Consider the following 26,657-nt stretch of genomic DNA (forward strand, 5'->3'; position numbering starts at 1 on the left):
CCGCCACCAGCTGGTATGGAGTGTGGATCAGGATTCTAAAATGAAAGAACCTTAACAAGATAAATTGTAATTTTTTCAATTGTATTTGTTTATTTGACAGCGACAATGCACAGCTTCTTAGCTGTACCAGAGTTAACTATACGTTAATTTGCATTTGTAGTCCCTGGGCAGGACACCAAGAACAATTGTCTCATTGTCCCTAAAAAAAAAGAAATATATATAAATATACATATACACACACACACATACATATATATATACCCCCTGTTTACTTAGCTGGGTACGTATGTTTAAAGAGAAAGTATGCAAATGCCATAGAATTCAAACAAACAAGTTTGTAAAATAAGGAAATCACACCAGAAACAGGATGCCTTCACATTTATTTCCCAACAACACACATAGCAGAGAAACAGTACAATGTCTGTCATTTAATTGCATACATCAGAAATACCGGAGTTGTTAAAAGGTTAAAGTTTAAAAAGCCCAACAGGTATGTACATAGGACTTAATCTGTTGCATTGTTTGAAGAGGCATTAAGGGATTATCAACACCTGCCAGAACAGGTCTAACTGGTGTTCGGTTTGCTTAGTTTATTTCCCAAGGAGGGCAGAGATAAGGAGGGAGGGATGTACACTCTGCTTGGGAAATTTCAGGTAGCAAGTAGCACATCAAATCTCTATAAGCATATAAATGTAGATTAGACACCATAACAAAAACCAGGCTCAATGGCTTCTGACAACTTATCTTCTTCATATGACAAATGATCCCAAAAAGTGACGTATAGACAGGAAACTAGAAAGTGTAGAGATTATTTAAAGAACTGTAAACTTACTGACGTTACCTTCACAACTTTAACTTCACTTTTACTCCTCACTTTCACTTCCCATCATGAGAGCTGGATAAAGGCACTGTACCTACACCATTCATTAAACAGTAGTGTCCCTTTGCAGAGGAATAAAGGAGGACGTGTACCTCTTCCCTGACACGCAGTCAGTGAATGATTGTACTGACAGAGAGTTGTTGAGACAAGACTCTGTGTCCTAGCCCATGCAGCCTTAACAGGAACTCCAGTTGTATCCATGTCTGTACATAAATGGAGTCATTGAACTCGAGATTACATTCATAACAAAACATTTTAACTCAAACAGATGTGTGTTTGATATGGATTGAAGCTGAATATCTTTGGCTTTTGTATTGGTGGTCAGACAAGAAAAAAAGATATTCTAGAATAGATAGATATAGATCTAGAATAGAATTTAAAATCCTTCTTCTTACTTACAAAGCTCTTAATGGTTAGGCACCATCATATCTTAAAGAGCTTATAGTACCATTACCCCTCTAGAACATTGCGCTCCCAGGATGCAGGCCTGCTTGTGGTACCTAAAGTCTCTAAGAGTAGTGTGGGAGGTAGAGCCTTAAATTACCAGGCCCCCCTCCTCTGGAACAATCTACCAGTCAAGGTCCGGGAGGCAGACACCCTCTCTTCTTTTAAGAGTAGACTTAAAACTTTCCTCTTTGATAAAGCTTATAGTTAGGGCTGGCTCAGGTCTGGACTAGCCCATAGTTACGCTGCTATAGGTTTAGACTGCCGGGGGGATCTGACACACCAAGCTCCTCTCTCTCTCTATCTCTCTCTGTGTGTTTGTTTCTCTGTCTCTGTCTTGGGCCTCTCTTTAAATAACATAACAAAGAGTCGGTCTAGACCTGCTCTTCTTGTAAAGTGTCTCGAGATAACTCTGGTTATGATTTGGCGCTATACAAATAAAATTTGATTGATTGATTGATTGATTGATGTGGAGACTGAAGCTGACTGCATTGTAACTCCAAATACTTCACTGTACTGTAATTTGTGAAACACTGAAGTACTGCATTTTCCCAGAGTTAAACGTCACTGCCTTAGTAACAGAACATAAGTAAACAAACCTTTTAGGTTTAACACAAAACAAAAAACAGAGCTAATGTGGCATTTCCTGTAATAAAACCTTCTTACAATTTGGCCTTCGGTGGGGCGATGTGGAGTGAGTCAAGGAACATGTTGAGGGTGCTCAGATACTCTTGTGTGTGCCTCTTTAAGTGACCTGCATGTGTTGAATCCTCCCACTTCTTTGCTGTAATGTCCAAACCACGCTTCCGCAGGTGATCGATCAATTCCTCCATAACCTGTGCGTCACTTAAGGGATCGTTCTCGCAAAAGAAGAACAGTGCAGGGGCGGTGACGGGCGTGTTCCAAAATGCTTCGATGCCGGCGTGAAAGTAGTCCAAGGTTTGGCTTTTAAACATCCCAAAGTATAACATGCTTACTCGTTTTACCACTGACTCCAATGGTGGAAACAAAGTTTTACCGAGACCTGGGCAGAGAGGGAAAAACACACTTTATTAATTTGCACTGGAAAAAGCATTCACTCTTATTCATACCTGTATCAATTTAAATACATAATCCTGGAACTAGCCAGTTTGATTGTGCAGAATCGATTCTAATATAATGAAATTACTGAATGTTATTCATGTTAATACTGAAATTACCTGTAGCCATCCTCTCCACAGAGCCCACCACCAGGCTGTCATAAACTTGGCCTTTGATCCTCTGTGTAAGCGCCTGATATTTCTGTGTGTCCTGGGACACAAGAACAAGCAGCTGAGCAAATGTGTAGCCACCGATAGAGAAGGCATGGACAAGCAGCGGGCGGGAAACAAAGCGCTCACTGTGAAGCAAATCCAGTATCCTTTTGCCATGGTCCAGACCCCAGCGGGGCCACAAGAACTCTTGCGCCTAGAGTAAAACAAACAGAAACCTCTTATTTGATCATCAGCCGTCGACAAAGTCATAAGAGCACAGTGCATGCATTTCTCAAGGAAGAAAAAAAGAAAGAAAGTTCACAACCAAAGTAAAGACTGTGAAAAGAATATTAATAATAGGAGACTCAAAATAAATAATATGTATGTAATTAAAATGCCCAAATTGTTACTTGAAAATTTGCCACAACCCCTTCCTGCAAGCACCTTAAGTAAAAAGGTCACCAGCTGGTTAAAGGAGGCTTTAATTAAGAGTCCAATATCAAACTAATTCTGAATCTAACCCTAAACTCAGAGTTGGCTATCCCCACATATAGTATGTACTGCAGATGTCCTCACAAAGTATGTATTTTGCGTGCAGTATGCATACAATAAGGACAAATAGTGCATGTACTTTGACCCTCTTGCTCCATCAACATAAATCTATTGCATTGTGTAGCTCTATGTTTTGATCATTGTGAAACAATGGCTACATTGGAGGTACAAAAAGAAACTCCATTGCCCAATCAATGTGACATATCTTTATCTGTGCAGAGGATTGTGGGTCAGAAAAGTCACGCTGGCTCATATACCAAAAATGCAAAATAAGAATCACTGAGTTCTGATACTACGATTCACCATAACATTGGGTGAACTGAAAGCACAGCCTCAATTTTAAACCATCTACAATGTACTTTATAGGTGCCTCTGCTAACAATTTATATTCTTTAAAATACACACAGGCATCTGTGCTGATAGAGAGTACAACAGCACTGGAACTTAAAACTATATGTATAATTTAACCTCAGGTTTAGATTGATCAGCTGGTACATCATAATTACATAAGCCACCAAGCAACTGTCAACACTCTCTTTACTGTTCGCAAGATAAAGGAATAACAACGCAAGATAAAGGAATAACATGGAATAACTTGTATTTGTGGCAGTTAAGTTGCGCAACAGGTTGTGCTGACCCAACTGAATGGTTAGATAAACAAGGGAAATGATCTGTTGTTGCTGATAACCATTTACTTAAATGTTGCTTGCAGAACTGTTAAATGAGTATCACACTCTAGGTCGTGCTGTATACTGAACCTGGATGTGGTCTTAAGCAATGTGCCAATATTCAGTACAACAGAACTCCCTCTTGTGTGATATTGCTAACAGTACTAGTTGGTTTTGATACAAACAGTTATACCTAATGTCTAGTTTTATGTGTAATTTTGTAACTTTCTCAGTCACTGATTCATGTTGTCCTTACCTCACTCTCCACTACAAGCACATCAAAGCCTGTACGAAAGTAGATTTCACAATACTTGGCCAAAGCTTGTGGGCGAGATCCCATCCAAGGTAACATCAGCATAAGAGGTTTATGGTCGTCAGAGGCTTGGAGCTGACATCCCGAGACTGGAGGGACTGACTCATTTATGTACAGAGTCGCATTCTTACTCAATCGATGGGCTGTAATGCCTCTGCTCAGGGCAATCCTGCCCAACATGGTGAAGGTTGCCTTTTTCGGACTTTTCAGACGATTAAAGGTGATGATAAGATTGTCTGTATGAAACAGGAGACAAGGGGGCAATAATAAACATTTCCAAAGAACAACAACATAGGTAAAAATATATATATAGATATATATCCTATATATAATTATAAGCCCTAGCAACATTATCAACCCTTTGCTCAGGGAAAAATGAACACAACCATAAACATTGCAAAGTATGACGTGTCTAATGCTGCGTTCAAGACAACTGGGAACTCGAGAACTTGATATGAAATGCCATTCAAATTCGGACTTCCTACTTGTGAACTCGGAGCCGATTCATTCACGCAAATTTCACTGTCAGAAGTCGGAAAAATATTTAATTGGAATTTCTCGAATTCCCAGTTGTTTTAAACGCAGCATAATTTATAGCGTCGCCAAAATACTGGACGTTAACTTAAAGTTAGCGTGTGTGTGTTTACTAATACTATCTTACGGCTTCTCGTAACTGTTATAACGCCCAATCTTTCGTTAAATATACAACTACGTTTTTCAGTTAAGTTATTTAAATAGCATATATGCATTTATTCTACTTTTAAGAAGGGTCAAGTACCACAAAAAACGTCACAGCTTTCTAACTTAACATAACTGTTACATTAGCGTCAAATCCCTTTACTTTCTTTTTCTTCTTCTCCTTCCTCTCGTTTTACGGCGGTTGGCATCCACCTAATAAATGCATTATAGCCATAAACTTCAAATGACAGAGGTACATACCTGTTGTGAGCCAGTGATGCTCTAATGGGTCTCTAGTGGAGCTCTTCCGAAGCACACGTAGCACAGTAGAGTAAAGATTAGCTCACTAGCTAAGGACAAATCTGATGACAACAAAGTCCGAGTTTTTCCACTGTTGACACACATCGACAGTCGTTTCGTGCCTTTCCCAGCTTCCTCTTCTTCATCTGAGGAGTACGGTATCCTCAGATGACTGTCAGGGGCATCTCAGGCGAACTGCTGCCCTCCTTCGGAAATTATGGTGAGGTGCTCTGCAAACAAACAAGACCTGAACCTAACACCAAACCTAGGAAGCGATAGCAGGAGAGCACTGCTGCGGGAAGCACAACACAGGTCCAACGAGTTTGTGATCTAATCCTTTAAACACAGATAGACCATTATACAGCTGATGTCAGGCACAGCAGTTAAAAAATCTCCCTCTTCACTGTGTGCAGTTCATAAGCGTAACTCCTATCTATCTATCTATCTAGAAAACAGTAGGAGTGTGGAATTGGGCTGGTATTTTGTGCATGTATGTTTTTGGGCCCATGTTTGTGTAGCATGTTTGTAAAAACAGAGTGAAAAAATTGAATATTCTCTAAAAAAGCATCGCTTCATTTTCTTCTTAGTAGTGGCTTAGGCCAGTAGTAGTAATAGGCTAGTATTGTCATTATGCTCAGGTGGCTGGCTTTTTGCAGAAGCTTATCTCTAACTGTTTCTACCCTATCCAACCGGTACATTTTGTTCTTAGGCATTATCTTTCCCAAAGACTACATCCTAAACATGCAGAAGAGAGTGAAAAAGTGAAAACAATGACTATTTGTCTTCTGTAACAGAAAACTCACAGTAACATATAGGAAGCATTTATGAAATGTGTGTAATGAGTTTATAGTCATTTTATTTTGGTGGCCTTTTTATAGGCCTACGGTTCCTAAAGAATTAAGTCAGAAAATAGTCTAAAACTTTATCTCATCCTAACCCCGGCCATGCCTTGTTTTGGCCCTCCTCTTTGCTTGTGCAGCTTTGTTTCTGTGTCTTGTCCTGACCGTTCACATTCCCAGCTGGACCCTCAGCCCCTGCTGACTTTGTCTTGTTGCGGGATGACTTGTCTAAACACGAACCAGTTGCCCAGTGAATAAGGATAGCAAGCGTGAGGCGGCAATAATTAGGCCATGTCGCTCACTGAGCTCATATGTTTGGCCTGTCATTGTTCCTCTCCAGTCCCTTTAGTTACGGCTGGGTTGGTGGTTTCCTGTGTCCTCATCAGACGGAGGGTTAACCACGCCCCCCCCCCCGGGAAGTTCTTATCTTTACCACTGTCTTTTAATCTTTGTTGAAGTGATAACATTCTTATGAGCAAATAGAGAAGCTTGTGTAAAGGCAAGATGAAATTAAGGATACAGCTGGCCACTTTATACCTGGCTGTGGTGTTTGCTTCTACAGTCAATTTTATTCTTGGCATGCTGGGAAACCTATTTGTCTTTGTGCTAAATTTGTTTCTTTGTTTGTTTGGGATACAGTCTGAAACGTATTTATACAATTTTTAGAAGACAAATCTATATTAATTTGGCTTAAATAGTCCTATGCCTGCCAATTAAGCGACGGTCAGCGGAGATTTTAAAACAGAACATTAAGGTTCCTTACATCAGCCAGACAGAGACAGCATTAAGTGTGACTGTGCTTTTAACTCTCTGATTCTTAAAGCATCCAAAGGTATGTGGATCAGTGTCTATTTTAGAACTATCCTTGGGAATTGAATTAGGCCACGAGGCTACTGGATTTCCCCCATTGGGTTGAAACAGCACACCAGTCTGATAACGTAGGAAGGAGGGAAATTAAGAAAGCGAGTTAAATGGCACCAAAAGAGAGAGATCATTCATGTCAAATGCGCTCGCCAGAAGGAAAAGGGTCACGAGTGGTATTGACAGACTTCAGGATAGTAATTCAGTGCATCCGCTTGGTTCAAAGGAGCTATATTTATGTACATATGCAGACTAGTAACCACCTGCATTATTCATAGGGAATTCTCAACTTCACCTAATGTTCGTGGCACTTATCAGAGTTGTTCATGTAATGGCTGCTTTAAGAGGAAGGGCACAGCATCAGTTGTAAATTAAAGTCAATAGCACGTATTGATCTGCAGGGCTCTGCCTGGCTGTTTGTTGATGAGCAGGCTTTTGATTTATGCCTTTTCCTTATTGCTTTCCCTCGTTTTCTTCCTGTCCCTTTCTTCACATTATATACTGTGCATCACAGGCACCAGAGACATGTGTGCGGGTGAATGTAAGAAGCAGAAACAGCTGTAAGGTCCCTATGCATTATGAAAGAGATGATGCAGAGTGTAGTGTGGACGAAGCCTTAGATTTAGCCGAATGGGATTGTGCAAACAGTCAAACTCACAGTCAGACCAATGCAGCGGCAGAGCGCGCGTGTCGAGGAGGTGGGGTCTGTCCCATGTGTCGGCTGTCTGATGGAGAGAAGAGGGGCACTGCACAGTGAGTATGAGAGGACACAGAGTGCTACGCAGAGAGAGAAAGAGAGAGAGAGACTGCAGGCATGCAGCGACACAGAGCAGCATGTATGTTTAAAGAGGCTGCAGCAGAGTGGGCTACTGATGAGGTAAGAAAGCTGAAATAAGACGAGATAGCAGTTCTGTATTTAACGTCTCTTTTCTGCTGTCATTATGAATGAATGTTTGCTCTCTGATGTGAAGGCTCATCATAAGGATATAGCGTTTGCAAGATAGTGAGTTTAACCACCTCAGTGAAACACCTTTCATGTACAGCTTTTGCATTCACCACACGTGCAGGGATTCAAGCTTTTCACTGGAGATATTCTCGCAACACGCAGTAATTGGTGACTGATTGTATCTTTATTGTGATTTCCTGTCTTTTCCCCCTAGGTGTGTTGAGCATGATATCCAAAGAGACCTGATGTAAGAGACTTGTCAAACATGTGATTGGACAATACCCCTCAAAACCAACAGCATGTGACTTTGTGCTGGAGTTCGTAGACCCTCGCCATGCTCTCCCTGTGGAATCTTTATCTTCTTCTCTCCCTGTCCTCACCTCTCTTACTTCATGTCATAGCCTTTACTGAAGAGATTGTCACAAAGAAAGACCAGCCAGACACTGACACAGCAGGGCATCATCTCAGACAGCCCTCGCAGAGATCTCATGGATATGGTTCAGCACCGGGGAATCCCATTTCTGGAATTGTTGACTTCCTGGGTCAACCTTTGAGTTGGTCCTCATTGTCATCTGAAGATTCAGATAGACAAGGAGTGATTGGTGAATACGCTGATATACAGGAGAGCACAGAGACCTCTATTTTGTATCCTAATGAGAAGGGGCTTATCATATTCAGACCTACAGAGGATGCGACCTCGAAGGAGAGCAGACAACCAATAAGAGGAGTACCACCTCAACCTACCCAGGAACCAACTTTTAAGTATCTGCCAGTCGAGACCAGTACTGGATCTATATTTCATTCCACACAGACTGAGCCATCCTCGCAGAAAGAGACGTCAGACAGCCAGTTACCTTTTCTGCTGTCTGGCTCACTTCCATCAGACCAGGACTCCACTTTACCGCCGTCTGCTGGACCTGGGCCCAGCCCCGAACTTCCTTCTCCGCAAGTAGCCACTGGAATTTGGGGATGGACTACGAGCCCTTCTGTTATCACAGAGGAAAAGAAACAGGAGGGGACTGAACAAGTGAAAGAGGCTGGTGATGGATTGATTGATATTACGGGTGATATTTTACACAGAGGAGCTGTCAGCAAGGAGGCAGATAAAGGTAACGGCCCTTCATTGAAATAAATGGAATCCATTATTCATTAAACATGACACCATTCAGTGGTAACAGTGAATGGCAGGATTAATGGTTTCCCTTATTACAAACCTTAAATACAAATCACAAGACTCCTTGCATTTGTGTGACTGCAGTGTTTGTGATATGTATTCTGCTTGCAGACACACTTGTTTTACATTCACAGACTGGTTTACTCTTGGCTCCACTCCCCAAAGCCTTCACTCTCTGCAAATATTCTTCCCTTACTCTTCCACAGCCCCCTCTCCCCTGTTTTGCTCTCTGAATCCTTCCATTACAGATTCTGCCTCTCAGTCCCTGACTATCTTGTTAATGTAGAAACAGTTCATTCCCACTGCAGCCAGGGGCCATTAGCAACATCCAAAGGGTCCTGGGTCATTTGGTGTACACCTGCATATTTAGTATTTGCTATACAAACACACACATACACAAGATGCCACTTGTCAAAGTAAATCATGTGTTGTGTCTCAAAGGACTGGGGAAGGAGGGCTTTAGAAATTACCCATATCCATCTGCTCTTGAGTCACAAGAGGACAGCCATGTTATGACATCAGAATTTGCAATGGACACAGTAAAAGGTCTCTCACTGTTTGTTTTCTCAATCTGCATTGACACAACCGCTTCAATACTAATGGATGACCTGAAAAAGGTCATTTAGAACCAGTAGGTACCCTGATTCTGTAGGCTACGCACAGCTGACTCTGAATGTATTGGACTTGAATATGCGATGCCTTCATTATTTATAGGTTACACAATCTAAGTCAGACATGAAAGTTTAACAGCTTCACAGATCTATGTATTGGGAGGACACAACATGAATGATATCATAACACCTCTCAACCATGCTTAATAATAGCCACACAAAATGAGAGCAGCAACGAGGTCAATACTGGCTAATCGTCACACATCTCTCACTCTCTTTTGCAGGAACACACACACATATACTCACACTATGTGCTCCCGCTCTCTCTGTGACCCAGTTAGACGTTCCCGGTTACAAGCCTGCTCTGTTTTATTATGGATTACCTTCACACATGGCATATTCTTACATGCTCTCGTTTTAGACAATAAAGTGAAATTATCATGTAAAAAGAAATATAATATTGAGGTTTCAAAGCAACACATGTTGCAAAGTGTACCTGCATTTTGTGCTTTGGAAGTAATGCTAACATTGCATGCTAACAGGCTCATGAACACAAAGCTAACATCCTAATGCACTAACCACTTAATTTTGGTGTGTCTGCATGCTCTCTCCATTTTCCGGCCTAATTCATTAAGTGTCTGTTTACATTTTTTGTGCTTTTGTTCTCTCTTAAAACAACAAATAACTTGGTACTGTATCATATTTATTGTACTTGCTTTACAGATGACTCAAAGGATGATGACTTTCATGTCTCACAGACCATTGGCACACTGTCGCTTGATGGTAACATGGACACAACTGCCACACCCTGCAAAACAACCAACCAGTCCCTGACACCAACCTACCCTGAGGATTTTATTCCCAACGATTCCCTGCGCCCCTCTCTGGCTCTCACCGCTGCCCTTTTCGTCCCTCTGTACTCGGACTGGAACTCTGCCCTCGCCAAATGGGGCTTTGCATGGGAAGCACACATCTATGGCCTTGGGGCTGTGTTCACTGTATTTGGCCTTATTTCTGTGGTCTGCCTGTTAGGCCTACCCTTGCGTTGTCCCCCAGGAAGCCCCTATTTAACCCTGCTGCACTTGTTCCTTCTATCTTTTGCAGGGATCCAAGCTTTCTGTTTACTCTATGACGCTTACAATCACCAAGAACGTCTTCCCCCTCTGGGCTCTTTGCTGCTGTCTGAGCTGCCCTTCCCCTGTTTGATATCAGCCTTCTCCCTCGCCTTCCTCCTCCTTTCCTTTCGCTCACGCAAGCATCTTGCACTCCCTCTTGCTAATTCCAAGTCCTGCTCACTCTTACCTAAACCTTGCCTGTTATTTTGTATGACCCTGTTGCACATTGGAGTCTCTCTAGGGTGTGTTGCCATGCTCCAACTCTTTCAAAGCCTACCCACCGTGATCCTGCTATTCCCTCAAGGTGTGTTTGTATGTCTCACCATCTTTCTCTCATTCCACTACCTCATTTTCTTCTGCTTGATACAAGTTGACAGTAAGCACATCTATAGGCTGAATGACAACGGAGAGAGTGGTGGATCTCCTGAAGTGATGCGACCTGCAAGTTGCCCCTTTGCTAAAGAGGAAGACTGGGGGAGGGCAGCTGGAGCTGGAGTCGGGGCTTCGTTGTGTTTGTTAGGGTGTGGAGGCCTCCAGCTTTACGGGATCCTGCATGGACTTGGTCTGGGTGGGGTTGATGGGTATGGGTTTCAGCCCTGGCCTTGGTGGGGCTACCAGGTAGCCTGCAGGATCTGTGAAGTTGGGGTGTGTCTAGGTTTGTCTCTCATTGGTACACACCCTCTATTCTGTCAAAATACCTCCATAACTCATCCTCGGCCAGGATCTTGGTCACGCCTATCCTGCAGCTCCCCCTCACGACGACTCACCCTGCCCTCTGAGGGAGGTACAACTTCTCCTGTCCTCTCCGCTCACGATTCTTGGTCCCAAGGAAAGCAGGAAAACCTGGTGGTCTGCGATGTCATCACTAAGGGACAATCTGAGGCTCTTCCCCTTTTCTCAATGGTGGACCCTCCTGGAAATGGGATAGACAGAGTCCCCAAGTCCAGCCAAATCCGAAAAACTGCACTATCTCTACCTACACCCCCAAGCCCACCACACAAACCTAAACCTGCAGCTGAGTCTCAGATATCGTCAATGGATAGCTTAAGACTAGAAACAGACTCTACTGTGGATCTGCGGCCCCCATCTCCCATAAACTTGTCCCGCAGCATTGACCAGGCTCTGTTCAGTGATTCCTTATTTTCAAACAGTATCTTTGGTATGCAAAGACTATTCCAGGCTTCTTCCAGCCTCTCTTTGAGCTCCCCTAGTCAAGGAATGTCAAAGCAAGGGCCTAGCTCTGGAGAAAATGTCCTGTTCAGAACATCTTCCTGTGGAGATGTCGATCAAGAGAACCTGCCCCTTTCAAGACCTTCCCAGCCACCAGGTTCTCTGGCTTCTCACAGCAAGCAACCAATGTCACCAGAGCAATGGGACTGGAAAGGGAGTGTCTCTGGCTCTACCCAGGGTCTGTGCAACAAGCCCAAGGAGACAGGAAAGTTGCGCTCACACTCCTGGGCAAACAGAGGTCAAAACTTTGCTCAGAGCAGCCTCCCCAGAGCAATCCCCCACCTGACTTACCACAGGCGTTACCGAACCCTGAGCCTAGCCTCCCAGGACAGTCAGGGATCTGGCCGGCTGGCAGGGACTAAACAACTGAGTGAAAGCAAACAGCTGGAATGGGATATGGCTGTACAGGCAGAGTTTGTCACTGTGTGCAAACAGATTGATGCTCTGAGTGTTTGCAGTGACACAATTGAGTTGTAGAAAGTTACAAAAGTACGGTCGTGATTTAAATGTACACCATACAGAAATACATGTAGCATACTCTGAATACCTTAGATAGAGAAATAAAACAGCACATCATCAAGTTGTACAGATGCAACAATAACCTGGACTAATGAAAGGGGAATAAACGTTATTGATACAATTTGTAGACCAAACTTACTTTCTAGAGGAACCGTACTGTTGATATTTCATTCAAAACTTGATCTTAAGGCTTACTCTTAATATTGCTACAAACTGCAGATGCTCTCAAGATAAATTAAGAAAGAGTTTTAATATTTGTATAACTGACATGTTCAGTTTTTTATACTTAAAGTTATCCTAAAGGAAATGTTTAATTACAACACTGTTGTTGTATTGGTGTTATATCGATTATGGGTAAAGTAAAACAAGATCAACAGGACTGAAAATACAATGAGTTTAAGCCCCTTTAAATAGTTGCAATAATATGAAACAATATTAAAACCTTATGAATCAGAGAGAGATTTTAAAAAAGAAACTACTCCAGACTTAAATGATCAAGCCTATAATTTGATATGAGAACAGACATATAGGCATGTTGTACTTACCTCATGAGATCGTGTCTGTTAGGTGTAAAACACCTTAAATCATGTATACACAAACTGTTTTCCATGCATAGCCACACATACTGTATGAGCAGCAAAGTTGCAATAAGCTGAGTTTTAGGCACTCTTTTGACTGGATAAACAATGAATATTGTAGGTGTTTTAATTTGGGATATATTGCCCTCTAGTGGTAGGAGTCAAAATGATCAATGTCAGTTTCACCAGATATAAAAAATGTCATAAACAAAAAATACAAAAATACCCTTGTTAAAATTATCTTTATTCATGCAACACTATTTACATTAAATATAATTGTGAAGCATTGGGATGGGTGATAGAAGAAGACAGTTATATGTTATGTATTTTCTGTAACCCTCATGTAAGACGAACTGTTAAATAATAGATTTAGCTCATTTATTGGTGTCAACGTATTGCTAAATGACAGAGAATTAATGAGTACGATCGTGACATACATAGTGTATGTAATACCAAAGACGCTGAGTACCTCCAAGAGAATAAGCAATCAGGTGCAATCTGACAGTTTCCGTCTTCAACTCTATAAAAGAAATATTTTAAACTTGTGCAATAGGTTTGTTACTATCCTATTTGGCTGACTCCATATAGCCCTATTTCATTGACTCACCATTTAATTCATTTTTTTTTTTAATATTGAGCCCAAGAAAGAAACGAAAAACTATATTTACAGTCAATAGTCCCGTAATTCATTGTTTGTTTTTGCTAAATTAAATTATGGAGGTCACACCATGTCAAGCCAAAGTGACTTATGTGTTTTGTTTGTATAAACATGGGGATGATATGTGAAATTAAAATCAGATTACTGAGATATAAAGTGTTGACTGTTTCCTGTCTTGTCATTAAAACTTTTGTTTTCCAGTATTTTTATATAGCAAATAAGATGAACAGAGGAAAATTAATATTATTGCTCCTTTAAGGCTCTCCTTGTTACAAATCTGTATTTGTGAGTTAAGGCTGGTGCTAAGCTTTGGTCCCTTCTGCAGCAGTGCAGCACATGCAAAGAGCTCATCAGCTCAGGGTGAGATTAGTTACTTGGGTAACAGCCACATTTTCACCTGTCAGATAAATTAAATTGCATGTGCTTTAACAAAAAATAACTGTTGCAGTAAGATGATGACAAAAACATAATTGAACTACCATACTGTATGTTTCCTCTGTTAGTTTTATACACAAGGTCGCAGGCAGGAAAATGGGATATTTATAATTTGGGATGTTTAAAATAATTTATAAAGACTTACAGCTACATTACATTTGTCCTTTTATCTATTAAAGAATTAAAATGTTTTAAAATGCTTGAATGCCTTATTTCCAGGACTGCACCTCTGAAAGATTTGTTGTGGCTGGGGTGTGCAAATCAGGCTAGTAAGAGCAACAAGGACCTCTCTGCAAATTAAGCTAGCCCTTAAAGTAATATAATATAAGAAATATAATGCGTTCGCTTGTTTTAAGGGATCAACAGAATAGTTAACAACATTACCTTAGCTACACCTTGGACACACAGTGGGGGTGCAGACAGATACAGGAGTTCATGAGCAGTTAAGTCCGTTAATCCATGTGGCTTTCCTTTCAAAAAAAGACTTAGGGTAAAGTGTTGTTTCAGCTCTCTCTGAAGGGGTCAGCAATAGGACAGATAATAAAAAGAGGGGAGGACAAAGAAAAGCAGATTATAGAGTGTGGATGTTGTACACCAACGACAGCTTTGTGTTCGCAGTTTGATCACACACGCCCGCTGCATCTGCTCAGAGCTGTCGGAGTCGGGACATTAGGTCCTGATCGATTGTTTCCTTTTCCTCCAGCCTCAGTAAAGCCGCTTCTCGTAACTTCGCATGGAGAAGACAAGGGAAAGTATAAGCATTTCCTGAGTTTTAATTATATTATTAACTACAGAAGCAAGCTTGGATGGAGATGAATGCATGAAAGAAGGAGATGGAGATGTGTTAACCACATGGATGTACTTACATGGCACAAAAGAATATCTAATGTGATAGCATGGGTTAGAAAAGAGGAAGAGAGAAGATAATTTTGATGCTACTAACCACAAGTAAATTACAATCCATTTGATAACAAAGAGAGTGAATAAAGCTGAAGCTTAGACACACACTGTAAGTGTCTTTGCTGTTATAAAGTAGCTGAGGGTCAAAGGTCAGAGGTCAGACTTACGAGTGGAGGCCGTGGACTCCTCCCTCCATCTGAGCAGACATGGTTCTCTTCTCAAACTTCAGCTCTCCGGAGTACATCATTGACCTGGAAGAAAAAGCAACTGTTCATGCTGACCAAAAGCCGCTACACCATTTAAAACTTACAGGAAACACACAAACATGCACATGCACTACCAGTCAAAAGTTTGGACACACTTTCCCATTCACTTGAATGAGAAAATGTGTCCAAACTTTTGACTGGTAGTGTATATGGTTCCACATTTACCTTAAAATGGACAAACTCTTGGCTCCTATATCCTGACAGCCGTGTTGGATACCAGCTATAAGGTACGGAACAAACTTATGGATGGAGCCTTTATCTTGTACTGATCCTGAGACTCCTTGAGCCACCTTCACCTTATCTCCCTCACTGAAAACACAAAGAAAAATCAAACATAGGAAATAAATTAGTCCCAATGATGTCCCATAAGTATACATTTTCAGCAACAAGTGTCCTGTACAGCAAAGGACCTCTGTAACCCCACCTGAAGTAGCGTTTCTGGCTGTTATTTTTCTCCATGGCATCCAACGAACCCATTCCTCTGTATTTTTTCAAACGCACGCCATCTGAAAAGAAATATTCTCCTGGAGCTTCAGTGGTTGCCGCAAGCAGTGACCCCATCATCACTAAGGGTAGACATAAGAGAGGAGAAAATATAAGATGAGGTGATGCTGATAGCAACGGTAAACAGCAATGATACAATACAATACAACAAATCAGCAAGATCAAGCAAATCATGCAAAGAAATCATGCAAATAAATCATGCAAATTTAACACTTAAGGAAATGTGCAATTTTCTACCTGTAGATGCTCCCAGAGCCAGAGCTTTCACCACGTGTCCAACAGTCTGAATGCCTCCATCAGCGATCACCGGCACTCCAAAACGCCGGGCATACTCTGCAACCTTGTACACTGAAGTACCTTGGGGCCTTCCACACGCCATCACTGAAAAACAAATGAGGAAATTCAGTGTGTTGGAAGCTAAATATCCCAAGTTTCCTTCTCTTTCCTTATGTCAACTAACACGCTGGCATTCACAGCACTGCACTCCTCAGTCGTACCTTCCTGGGTGATACAGATGGAGCCACAGCCCATGCCCACCCTCAGTGCATCCACACCAGCATCTATGAGGTTTTTTGCTTGAGCGGCTGTCACCACTAGAGAGAGACAGACACACAGAAAAGAGCTCAATGTGAGAAACGAGTAGTGGGTGAGAGCAAAAGAGCAGTAGAAAGCTCAGAGACAGGAGGAGAGCTTACCATTTCCTCCAACGACCTGTAGTTCAGGATGTTTCTGTTTGATGTAGTTTATCATGTTGATTTGATACACCGAGTTTCCTTGGGAGGAATCCTGTAAAGTAAACAAAACAACCATTTCTCAGGACTTTAGTGCGCTTGGACGATCACATTTTGATTGACATCTACCTGGCTCCGCCCACAACAACGGCACGTGACAAACGGCACAGTGCAGCATTAAACATCACGTTTGAGTCGTCTGATACAGAAACACAAGAAGAAGCAGAGGACCTGCCGTGTTAAAGTCATTCATATCAATTGGTGACTGAAAGGTGAGTTACAAAATGCTTTGCTATCCATGTCAAAGTTAGCAGTTAGCGCACACATGCAAGGTTAGCTTAGATGTTTTGCTAAATAAAGGCAGTGTAGCATTAGTTAGCATACTCTTACGGAGCTAAACTTCCTCTGGGCACGCTCAACACCTGCTGCCAAACAAAAAATCCTCAACAGCCTGTACTAAACTGCGACAGGGAAATATAGACAAACATGGTCGACACTTAGCATGTGCAGGCGCCAATAATCACTCTCGGCTAAACTACGGACAGGTAACGCTACATTATCAAACATAGCTTTACATGCTAACTGTTTGAACTTTCCAGTTTTCTTTAAATTAGTCATTTAATGGAATTGGCAAAAATCTTTAAGGCCACTGCAATCATCCTTAATGTATCAAGAGGCTGATCATTTTGTCCCTGACATTAGCATCACACCAGGGTCAAACCAAAAACCACAGTCATACCTACCAGGACTACCACATCCACCCCGGCCTGCATGAGGAGGTCCAGTCTGTATTTGTCGTCATCCCTCGTACCGATAGCAGCTCCGCACAGCAGCTGTTTGCGGGAGTCCTTGGAAGCCAGAGGATAATCTCTGTTCTTCTTCAAGTCGGTCCTAGCAATGATGGCAACCAGCTCGTCGCTGTCATTCACTATGGGGAGCTTACCTAAGAGAGGCACAGCGTGAAATGAGTGAGAGAAGAAGGAACAAAATCTCAAGTGTGTTCATGAGTCTATCATAGTTCACAGATTTACCTTTTTTGCTACGTTGCAGGATATCGTTAGCCTCTTTTAGTGTGACTCCAGCAGGTGCAACCACTAAATCTTCCCTCTTTGTCATAGCCTGAATTAAAAAGTAAAGATATATAAATGTACCAATCATTTATTTGATATCATACACATGCGTACATAAACACATCAGTTATACACCCACCTCCTCCAGGGGTCTGTCATGGTCCTTCTCAGATAGGAAGTCTATGTCTCTGGAGGTGACTATGCCGACCAGCTTGCTACCCATCTTTCCGGTCTCTGTAACAGGGATCCCGGAGAAGCCATGGCGTATTTTTGCCTCAAACACGTCCCCAACTGTGTGTCGGGGACTCATCACCACTGGGTCTGTGATGAAGCCCTGCTCAAATTTCTGCCAAGAACAAAATAAAACACAGATTTTTAGTGATTATTTTTTAACAATGGCATTTTGTTTTATTCTGAAAATCTGCCGTAGGTTCATGTCTTTATTGATTTGGCCCATCTTACCTTGACTTTGCGCACCTCATTGGCCTGGAACTCAGCAGTGCAGTTATGATGAATTATTCCGATCCCGCCCATCAGCTGAAACCAGCCAATCAGAGGGGAAAGAATCAATAACATGCAAAGTAAACAAAGCCTTCAAAGTCCTTGGACACTTGGCTGTGTCTCAGGAGGATAATGCTTAGCTAAGCTGAACAATTAGGTGTAGTGTGTGTGTGTGTGTGTGTGTGTGTGTGTGTGTGTGTGTTTGCTTGTGCAGTGCTTGTACTCACTGCCATAGCGATGGCCATGGAGGACTCTGTGACGGTATCCATGGGAGATGAAATAAGAGGTGTCTTCAGGGTTATCTTTCTCGTCAATGCAGAGGTTAGATCCTAGAAAAAAAGTAATATCACCTTTTCAAATAGAGTTAAACACTTACAGCGATGTAAATCTAAAGTATGTCCTGTTTGGCCGATTTGTGCATTGCAACTGTAAGATTTATAACCTTGATACTGTTTCCTACAAACATCCTCTGTGTAGCACATGGGCTAAACATTTGTTAAGTGTTGTTAGAGTTTGTTTTTATTCTGATGAGCCTTAAAGCCAGTTTGGGCACATTAGAGGCCGACTTGTTGAGTGTTAGATGACGCAGGTGTGTGTTTGTGTGTGTGTGTGTGTGTGTGTGTGTGTGTGGAACACCCGCTATCCAGGGATAACCCATGTGATCTAGGCATGAAATTAATTTAATGTCCCAGCAGAGCTTGCAAAGACAAAAACAAAGCACGCCAAACAAACAACCCTGGCTGTGATATGAGGAACATAAGTGTTAGTACACTTTTAGTTTTGATACTCACCACCTCATCAGACATAAAATCTATGAAACCGGGCAGGATCAAGAAGTCACTGAGAAGAGAGACAAACATCTGGCTTTAAACATATATAAAATCAATAAACAGTATTAGAAGCAACAATTACAGAGCTTAAGTTGTGTATGTGCATTGTAGGGCGCACATCCATTCCTTCAAAGCAGTGAACTTTGCTGACACTCAGCAGACTTAATCTGTCAGCCTCTCAACCCACTGAAATGTTCTGCATTTATCCTCTGCGCGCTGATAAACCCCGCATATAGCCTCCATTAAGGAAACCACCCCGACACCCACTAATATGCACATGCGCACACACACACACACCAACACACACTGCTTTTAACGTCTGTGACACCACTCAGAGTCATCCTTGAAAGTAGTATTATTCATTATAATCCTCCACATAAAACCCAAGCACATGTCATCAGTGATATTACTAAACATTTAATGGGATACATTGCGTAACTCTAATGTGCATTTATGTATGTGCACATGCGTACATACCGTGAGCACGTGCGTGTCAGTGTCTTTAATGTGCGTATATATTCAGTTGTAGTGTACATGTGTGTTTTTTCATTGGCCCGTCTTACTTGTATGTAAGTCCATCTCCAATAGCAAAGAGCTGTTGTGCTGTTAAACCATCTTCAGGAACATAACCTGTGCCTCCACTGATCAAGTAGTCTGCCATGCTGAAAAATAAAAACACACACATGTAAACAGGATAAAGCCAAACATTGTCATGAGTGTGACCAAAGATATAATTAAGCAATATTAAATGAGAGGTAGTGATATTGCTTTAATACAACAGTTTTACAAGCTGCAAATACTGTAGTAGTAAACAGGAATATTAAACAACAGATTGTTTTTAACTAGTTCCACAACTAGTTCCGCACTCTGTATCCACAGGTTACCACAGATCAGCTGTTTTTTATGTGTAGGTTTTAATTTATCATCAACCAGTGAAGTAAAGAGTCTGTTGTGTGATTCAGTGGTACCAGCTTGATCAATGTAGACATACACTACAGTCTGCTGTAACGCTAATATATGACAGTATTCAGAACACCTGGCTGAGGTGGAGTGATACACAGAGTGAAAAGTCACAGTGATGTTGTTCTCTATATCGCCACTCATGGAATGCCTCTTATCCAATAAGATTACTTGGTCGGAACTAACTGTTATGTAACAATAAATATATCGCCCGTGTATATCTACCATGTTCCCTAACTTCACAGCTCCAAATAGTGGATGATAATTGACGATCATTATTATATCGGATTGGATTGGATATCTGATTACGAATATTTCAATGCAATTCTAATTTTTTTGACACAATTTTCAATTAAAATAAATCCATTGTAACTCTTAAAATGACACGTTTGTTTAGTCGGCCCTTTATTGCTAGTTTAGCAAGTTTTATCCTCTGTTGCAACACCTGTGTGTTGTTTTGGTTGTCTTTGTTCTTTGCTTGACCTCCATTTCTTCCAGTCATGCTGTAGTCAGATCCAATTACAAACAGGAAATGCTAACGAGAGGATCTGTCCGTATATTTGGAAACTACAACTATGACGGCAGTACAGTAGGTAAGAGGATTTGGTTGGCTGCCTCGGTAGCTGATAAATGAGCTTGAAAAGGAGTGCTAGGAGAAAGTAAACACACCTTAGTAGCTGCTGAGGATGCAATGTTTCTGGGTTAAACGGCTTCACGCAATCACTTCTGCAAAAGAACAGAAGGGCACGACCTTAATGTTCAGAGCCTGACTGACCTCTCTGGTTCATATCCAGCTTGGATTCGTGTGGCGCTGTATCGCTGGGCTGCGGTCTCATGACCGTGTCCATGTGGCGACGGGTGGACGAAGGCCCCGTAGGGAAGAGGTTGTTCCCCCTCTCTGGTTGGGATGCGGGGTCGTGCTGGCTCCATGTCCCCTACAATCCTCCTGTAGTCGATTTGGTAAGTGTCCCTCTCCCCATCTCCAAACCGGTCATAACCATGACCCTCCATCTCCAGGAAATCCAGGGCTACGAACTCCAGTGGGACCAACCGCCACACACACACTCACACACTGAAACTTCAATTATAAGCACTCATAAACACCCAATGCTCTGAGTGCATGCTCACACAAACACCTCTCAGACACACCTGACAAGGGAGGAAGCTGTCTTGCCATCTGTTTTGTGGCCGGTGCAGCAGTTAAAGGAAAATTGACGTGAATATAAACAAGATTTCACAAATTAGTTCCAGGAATATGAAAAAATGCAGAAACAGGAGCAGCAGTCCCTCAAAACAAAAATGAGAGTTTGTATTCCACGTTGTCAGCGCTCATCCTTGGAGTTCAAGGCCCTCTAGGCCGTTAGACAGTGGCACAGACTTTTTACGGCAACCTGTTGATAAGGCTGACTACACCTGTGTGCTCCCAAGCCGGAGGCACGCGCGGCCGCTGGGGAGAAGAGTCAGGTCTTGTTTAGGTGGCAGAGATTTCTCCTCCCTGGAGGCCCAGAACACAGAGCTGCTGCTGCTGCTTGGTTTATCTGTGGAGCTCCTCTCCCCTCCGTTCCCCCGATGCCTGCTCAGCTTAACTCTGTTTCTGACAGTAGCAGACGTCACTCTGCCACAAAGAGGATTGGAAGCATTAATACAGGATGGGGTGGGGTGAGATGGGTGTGTAGGGTGGAGTGAGGCAGGAGGACTGAGGAAGAGACGGATGGGTCAAGATGACACTTGAACACACTTTCCCCTCAGAGGATTACGTGGTGTAGAGGTGTGTGTTGTTTTTTTTTTTCAGAGCTGTGAATGAGATGAAGGTCAAATCCCAGAATACTGTTAGGCCCCTTTGAGACACAAGGAGGCGGACAGACAGATGGAGCTGGTGGATTGTGAACTTTTAACATGTTGTAACTGATTCTTCAGATTGAAAGTTATGAGCGGCACGCACCCTGAGGCGTTATTATTTCTATCATAGCTGTGTAAAGAAACTCACAATGAGAATGCTGTTAGTTATATCTTAGTTTTTACAACCAGCGGTCAGGAGGAAAAGGTGAATGAATGCAAGGAAAAGTGGTTTTTAAGGTCTTTCTAGACGTTAAAATTCAGTGCGAGAGGGAGGAACAACAAAGCCGAACATTAAACGAAGACAGGAGAGTAATTTGTTGCCTGGGATGCCCTCGACACTATCATCTGCAGGTGACTGACTGACTGCTTGTGACAGTTACCGAGGGATTGAACCAGAAAAGCCTCTTACCCAGTCTCTCTCTCTCTCTCCCTCGCTCTCTCTCCCAGTGGAGGAAACAAGCAACGTCCCCCTTCATAATATTAACAATGACAACATGTAACAATGAAAAACAACCCCTACACAGCACAACATTTTACTTATTGAACTTAAAAAGGCGAGAAAACAGAATGTTCATTCTGAAAAAATATGTTTATTACAAAAATATCCTGAAAAAGGTTATTATATTTATGACAGTGTCCACAGTATGTACATTGTTGAGTCTTCGACACGTGCTGTAGAATCAGCCACCTGCAGGTAGAGAGATTGAAATATAAACACCTTATTATTTAACAGACGATCATATTTGATTATTTCAACATGAGGAAAATCCCACCGAGCCGCTCCACTGTTTTGGGGTGATGTTTTTTGAGGGCGTCGTAGAAGGCCGCTTTGACCGTTTCCCCTCCCGACCTAAGAGTCCTCAGGTAAAGCGCTCTCATCTTTTCCTGGCTCGTCTGTTTAGCTTCAATCTCCGAGTACGCTTCACCGTGGACCATGTCTCCGAGCTCCTCGGTTATCGACATTACCTCGGAAACAGCTTGAATCAACTCCGCTCTTTTGTCATCGACAAACTTTGCTGTTGGGAGACACAGTAGAAAAAAACATGTTGAGAAAAAGCATGAAAGTTATGTCTTCCCGACACAGTACAAAATACTGACCTTTGTCTGCAACGCTCAGTTGTCTGGTGGAAACACCGTCAGAAACCTGTGTGCAAAAACAATCTGTCTCAGTCGATCTGTCATTTATAATAGTATATTATTATTGTATTAAACGCTTGTTTCAGAATCCCAATCTAAATAAAAAATGCTGTTGTGATCGTCTGGTATAATATGAAAATAATCCACTACAATGCCCCTTCCCAAGATTAGATTCCAGATACTGTATGTAAAAAAAAAAAAATGACACAAAAATATAATTAAAAATGTAACAGTATCTCCTCGACACATTTCGTTTCACACTGTTTTTGTGGGCTGTAAATTAAATCTGATTGAGGATAAACGTTTGCTCTTAAGTCTCTTCATCTGAATTAGTTTAACTGATTAAATAAATTAATTTACTCTCAGCTTACTGACAGGAAAAGGTCAAAGGTCAACCAGAGTGCATTTGGCATACCTTTATGGATGTAATTTTGGCTTCTTTAAATCTGCCATCCACAGAATCATGTGGCTGTTCTGAAAAGAAGAAACATCCTGTTTTACGTTGGAAAATTACAAATAATTTGAGATTTGAGAACTTTTTAAACATACCTGGTGTCTGTGGAGGTGTATTAATAATGTTTGAATGGTGATCACTGTTTGGTGAATCCTTCAGTTACACAGGGAGACAGTGTCAGTCAGAGAGACAATCATAATTACATTTTTAATGTACTAAAATGAGGTTAATGAGTTGTACCAGTCTTGTTAAGACTTGATGGACTGCATCATGAACTCCCTTCTTGTGCTTTGAGAACAGATTCTCAGTGACTCTGAGGCACTCTGAAACAGAAGCAGAAGTTTCTGGTCTCGAGTATAAACATCAGAGTATAACACACTGAGGTCAGTATTACGTAACAAATACCTGCCTTTAAAAGTCGGCCTCTTGGAAGGATCAGCATCCCAGCAGCTTCTCATGAGGTCAGTCAGCTCTTTAAGCCCCTCTGCCTTGCCTTGGTCAATCCACTGCAAGAGCGGTCTGTCCCCTAACGGGATCTTCAGCGCCACGAGAGAGTAGTTAGCCGCTACGGAAAGACAAAACATGAACTTGACCTATACTGTATAAATAGTTGCTGTATGTTTCATTATGAGGGACAAATACAGAGGAGAGTGCCTGACTATTAAGATAAATAAATGTACCTGGATAGGGTTCTTTACCAGTGACAATGGACCAAAGCAGGACACCATAGCTGGTCAAATGAGAAAATAACATGTCAATGCTGTAAATACACTAGTTGCAGTACAAGTCCTAGTATTAATAAGTACCTGTAACTGTCAAAAGCTCGTACAGGCTCATAGGACACTTCAAAAGCCTCCGGGGGCATGAACTTGTACGAGCCTCCGATCCCTCCTGTTGTTTCACCATTTCTATTGGGAGCACTGGTGGAAACCCTGCACAGACCAAAGTCTGCTAGCTACAGGGTAAGAAGAGAAACATTTAAACACTAAGAAAATAGTTTAATCAGCTTTGTGTTTAACATAAATGTTAGAGTTTAAGTCTGCGGCTCTCCACCTTGGCGTTCAGATCGTCATTCAGCAGGACATTACTTGGCTTTAGGTCGTGGTGCATGAGGTTCCTTGAGTGGAGGAAGTTCATCCCCAAAGCCACCTGATGGGCCAAGCGGAAGACCAGGGGCCACGGTGGAGGGCCACCCAGGCCCTCTAGCAAGGACTGAACAGATCCTCTTCCCATAAACTCCATTACTATCCCCTGCTTCGGACATCCCTGATAAATTCCATAAACCCTCAGCACGAACTCACAGGAGGCCTTTTCCATGTGGTTAGCCTCTTCAAACAGCGCTCTCTCCTCAGGCAGGAGGGGGCTGGAGGGGGGTAAGGGATGAAGAGAGACAGCAAAAGAGATGTATGGGTGTAAATGAATAAATAATATAAAATAAGCAGCAAGTAATTGTAGATACACTTACCAAACACCATCATGGAGAATCTTAACAGCCACATCGAACCCCCAGTCCTTGTGCCTGGCTTTGTACACACGACCAAATCCCCCGGAGCCAACTGACTCCCATCTCTCCAAGCTCTCTTCAAGCACTGGCTCGCTCTTGTGGCCCAGCAGTGCCATCTTAAGCTGAACTCAGGTAGAACAACTGCAACCTCAGTGATAGGAATAGGTACAGAAAAAAGGTGACAAACGTAAACAAAGGAGTCTGTTCATTAAACTACACAGCTCTTACTGCTTACTGTGTTCTTCTGTCACACTGACATTAAATTAAAAGCTATGGTTCCAACCACTTCACAGTAATATCTTCCTCTTGTTTTCTTCTTATTATATGTTTAAAGCTGGCTTGTACTCACCATGTATCTCTTCACGCCTTGTCCACTGCACCTAAACAAGACGTAACAAGTTGCTGTTTCCGCCTTGCTCTCTGGCAGCTCGAAGCTCCAGCTGAGGGGAGGAGATAAAACCTGGGTTGGGCAAAGCAGACTGTATGACTGCAGGTGGTGGAAGCAGTGTGGGTCACGTTTCCTGTGACAGAAATTATGTAAAATGCTTTTACTGTCATTTAAATGACACAAAATAGCAGGTTTTTGTTGCTCATATCACATTCAGAGAAAATAATTAGACTTCAGATAACAGACAACAAGTACAGACTGACACTCTGTTCCACTTCCTCACTATATTTATAGTGGCAATGAAAAATGCTGTGACTCATTTTTCAACTTCCTTATGAGACACGAGTGGTGACAGGAAGTCAGGGAGGGCACGTAGTTCATTTAATACAGTGCTGGCAGGGCGAGAAAAAAACCCATGCAGAAGAAGAAATACATAGATTTATAATCTGGCTACTTCTTCTTTGACAAGATGTGTGTTAATCATTTGGAGTGATTTGTAGGGAGGAAGATTTGCCGAGGCAGCATTGTTTATTTAATTCACTATTTAATGAGCCTCATGAAGAATAAACAGTAAATCTATTTTTAACCTGAAAATCAATGTATTTTAATCCCTCTGGGATTTTGGCTTGAAATTGCAAAAATGTATATACCATATAAAAGTTAAGAGAAAGCATTAACAAATATCAGAGTGAAAGTGAAAGTTCCTAACTATCAGAAAACTTAGTTCAAAAAGAGCTCTTCTTGCTTTTCAGAACATTTCTCAATACTGTGTGGGCGTAGCCGAACACATTTTGATTGACATCTGCCCACAGATAGACTCCCTAAAAGTGAAGCCAAAACATTTCGAGCGCCCCCTGCTGACTGGCTGGGGTATTGGTCCTAAAGTCCGCCTCCTCCATGTTAACAGAATCAAACTATAAAATCAAAGTACACGACAAATCATTTTCCTCAAACATGGTTTCTGTCATTATAGTTAGTTCTTATCGTGCTGATTTGCATCCAAGTGTTTATTTTTCTGACAAGTTTATTTTGAATTAGTTATTTGATGCTGTAAAAAGGATGATTGACAGCTCTGTTGACAAACCCGGCTCCTGCAGCCGATCTTGAAATGTTAGAATCAGAGGGGATAGCAGGAACTCTTCCGTCTTAAAATGAGAAAATATAAAATGTTTTGATATCCTCATCATAGTTAGCAGTTTGCATACAATTTCAGTGTTAGCTGAACTGGACCCATAATTTCAAATGGAAATTGTTAATAATGGCTCTGTCGCGTTAGCTAGTTTCGTAATATTAACCAGCGTTAGCTAGTGTATTATTAGCTTGCTTTTTAAACCGCTTTTTAGACTCAACACATTCGGCTATCAGTAGCTAATCACCCGCAGCTCTGCTAACGCTGTGTGTAACTAGCCGAATAGCTGTTGTGTACTTATTAGCTGTGTCCCAACTCAGGGGCTTTATCCTTTGAATGATGTGTATGAAGACCGATTGCGTCACATCGGCACTTCGAAGGATGTTGCAGGTTTCAGGCTTCAGGCTTCTT

At 41.9% G+C, this 26,657-nt stretch overlaps 4 protein-coding genes across 6 annotated transcripts; 1 reads left to right on the forward strand and 3 right to left on the reverse strand.

Annotated features, from left to right (window-relative positions):
• Positions 1 to 378: 378 nt before the first annotated feature.
• LOC138613231 (transmembrane protein 53-A) lies at positions 379 to 5,183 on the reverse strand. The gene is made up of 4 exons (XM_069686851.1): positions 5,029 to 5,183; positions 4,033 to 4,325; positions 2,524 to 2,770; positions 379 to 2,348 (listed from the first exon to the last, which is right to left on the reverse strand). Exons 2-4 carry the CDS (start codon positions 4,267 to 4,269, stop codon positions 1,987 to 1,989), a joined length of 846 nt encoding a protein of 281 aa, XP_069542952.1. The 5' UTR covers positions 4,270 to 4,325; positions 5,029 to 5,183; the 3' UTR covers positions 379 to 1,986.
• A 3,524-nt stretch (positions 5,184 to 8,707) lies between these two features.
• Positions 8,708 to 12,453, forward strand: prrt4a (proline rich transmembrane protein 4a). Its single transcript, XM_069687196.1, has 2 exons — positions 8,708 to 8,822; positions 10,222 to 12,453. Exon 2 carries the CDS (start codon positions 10,287 to 10,289, stop codon positions 12,318 to 12,320), a length of 2,034 nt encoding a protein of 677 aa, XP_069543297.1. The 5' UTR covers positions 8,708 to 8,822; positions 10,222 to 10,286; the 3' UTR covers positions 12,321 to 12,453.
• A 2,203-nt stretch (positions 12,454 to 14,656) lies between these two features.
• Positions 14,657 to 20,830, reverse strand: impdh1a (IMP (inosine 5'-monophosphate) dehydrogenase 1a). Of its 2 annotated transcripts, XM_069686238.1 has the most exons (16): positions 20,571 to 20,830; positions 19,399 to 19,497; positions 18,797 to 18,845; positions 18,233 to 18,334; positions 17,967 to 18,041; positions 17,644 to 17,850; positions 17,466 to 17,553; positions 17,178 to 17,377; positions 16,399 to 16,489; positions 16,201 to 16,296; positions 15,941 to 16,084; positions 15,624 to 15,765; positions 15,365 to 15,508; positions 15,101 to 15,184; positions 14,900 to 14,916; positions 14,657 to 14,760 (listed from the first exon to the last, which is right to left on the reverse strand). In XM_069686238.1, the coding sequence occupies exons 1-16, from the start codon at positions 20,804 to 20,806 to the stop codon at positions 14,657 to 14,659; spliced, it is 1,878 nt and encodes a 625-aa protein (XP_069542339.1). In that variant the 5' UTR covers positions 20,807 to 20,830. The 2 variants fall into 2 exon arrangements, with proteins under 2 accessions (XP_069542339.1, XP_069542338.1); XM_069686237.1 differs by lacking the exon at positions 14,900 to 14,916 and having other exon boundaries at positions 14,739 to 14,760; positions 20,571 to 20,806.
• Positions 20,831 to 22,217: 1,387 nt separating this feature from the next.
• LOC138613135 (receptor-interacting serine/threonine-protein kinase 3-like) lies at positions 22,218 to 25,131 on the reverse strand. 2 transcript variants are annotated; one of them, XM_069686736.1, is made up of 12 exons: positions 25,079 to 25,131; positions 24,691 to 24,870; positions 24,279 to 24,588; positions 24,032 to 24,180; positions 23,906 to 23,955; positions 23,635 to 23,790; positions 23,466 to 23,548; positions 23,321 to 23,378; positions 23,187 to 23,245; positions 22,733 to 22,778; positions 22,408 to 22,650; positions 22,218 to 22,322 (listed from the first exon to the last, which is right to left on the reverse strand). In XM_069686736.1, exons 2-12 carry the CDS (start codon positions 24,843 to 24,845, stop codon positions 22,315 to 22,317), a joined length of 1,317 nt encoding a protein of 438 aa, XP_069542837.1. In that variant the 5' UTR covers positions 24,846 to 24,870; positions 25,079 to 25,131; the 3' UTR covers positions 22,218 to 22,314. The 2 variants fall into 2 exon arrangements, with proteins under 2 accessions (XP_069542837.1, XP_069542838.1); XM_069686737.1 differs by having other exon boundaries at positions 24,691 to 24,877; positions 25,079 to 25,105.
• Between the last annotated feature and the right edge of the window lie 1,526 nt (positions 25,132 to 26,657).

Source organism: Semicossyphus pulcher, unplaced genomic scaffold (genome assembly GCF_022749685.1).
Source record: "Semicossyphus pulcher isolate SPU_LCO1_2020_fin unplaced genomic scaffold, fSemPul1.0.p SCAF_8, whole genome shotgun sequence".
Lineage (NCBI taxonomy): Eukaryota > Metazoa > Chordata > Actinopteri > Labriformes > Labridae > Semicossyphus > Semicossyphus pulcher.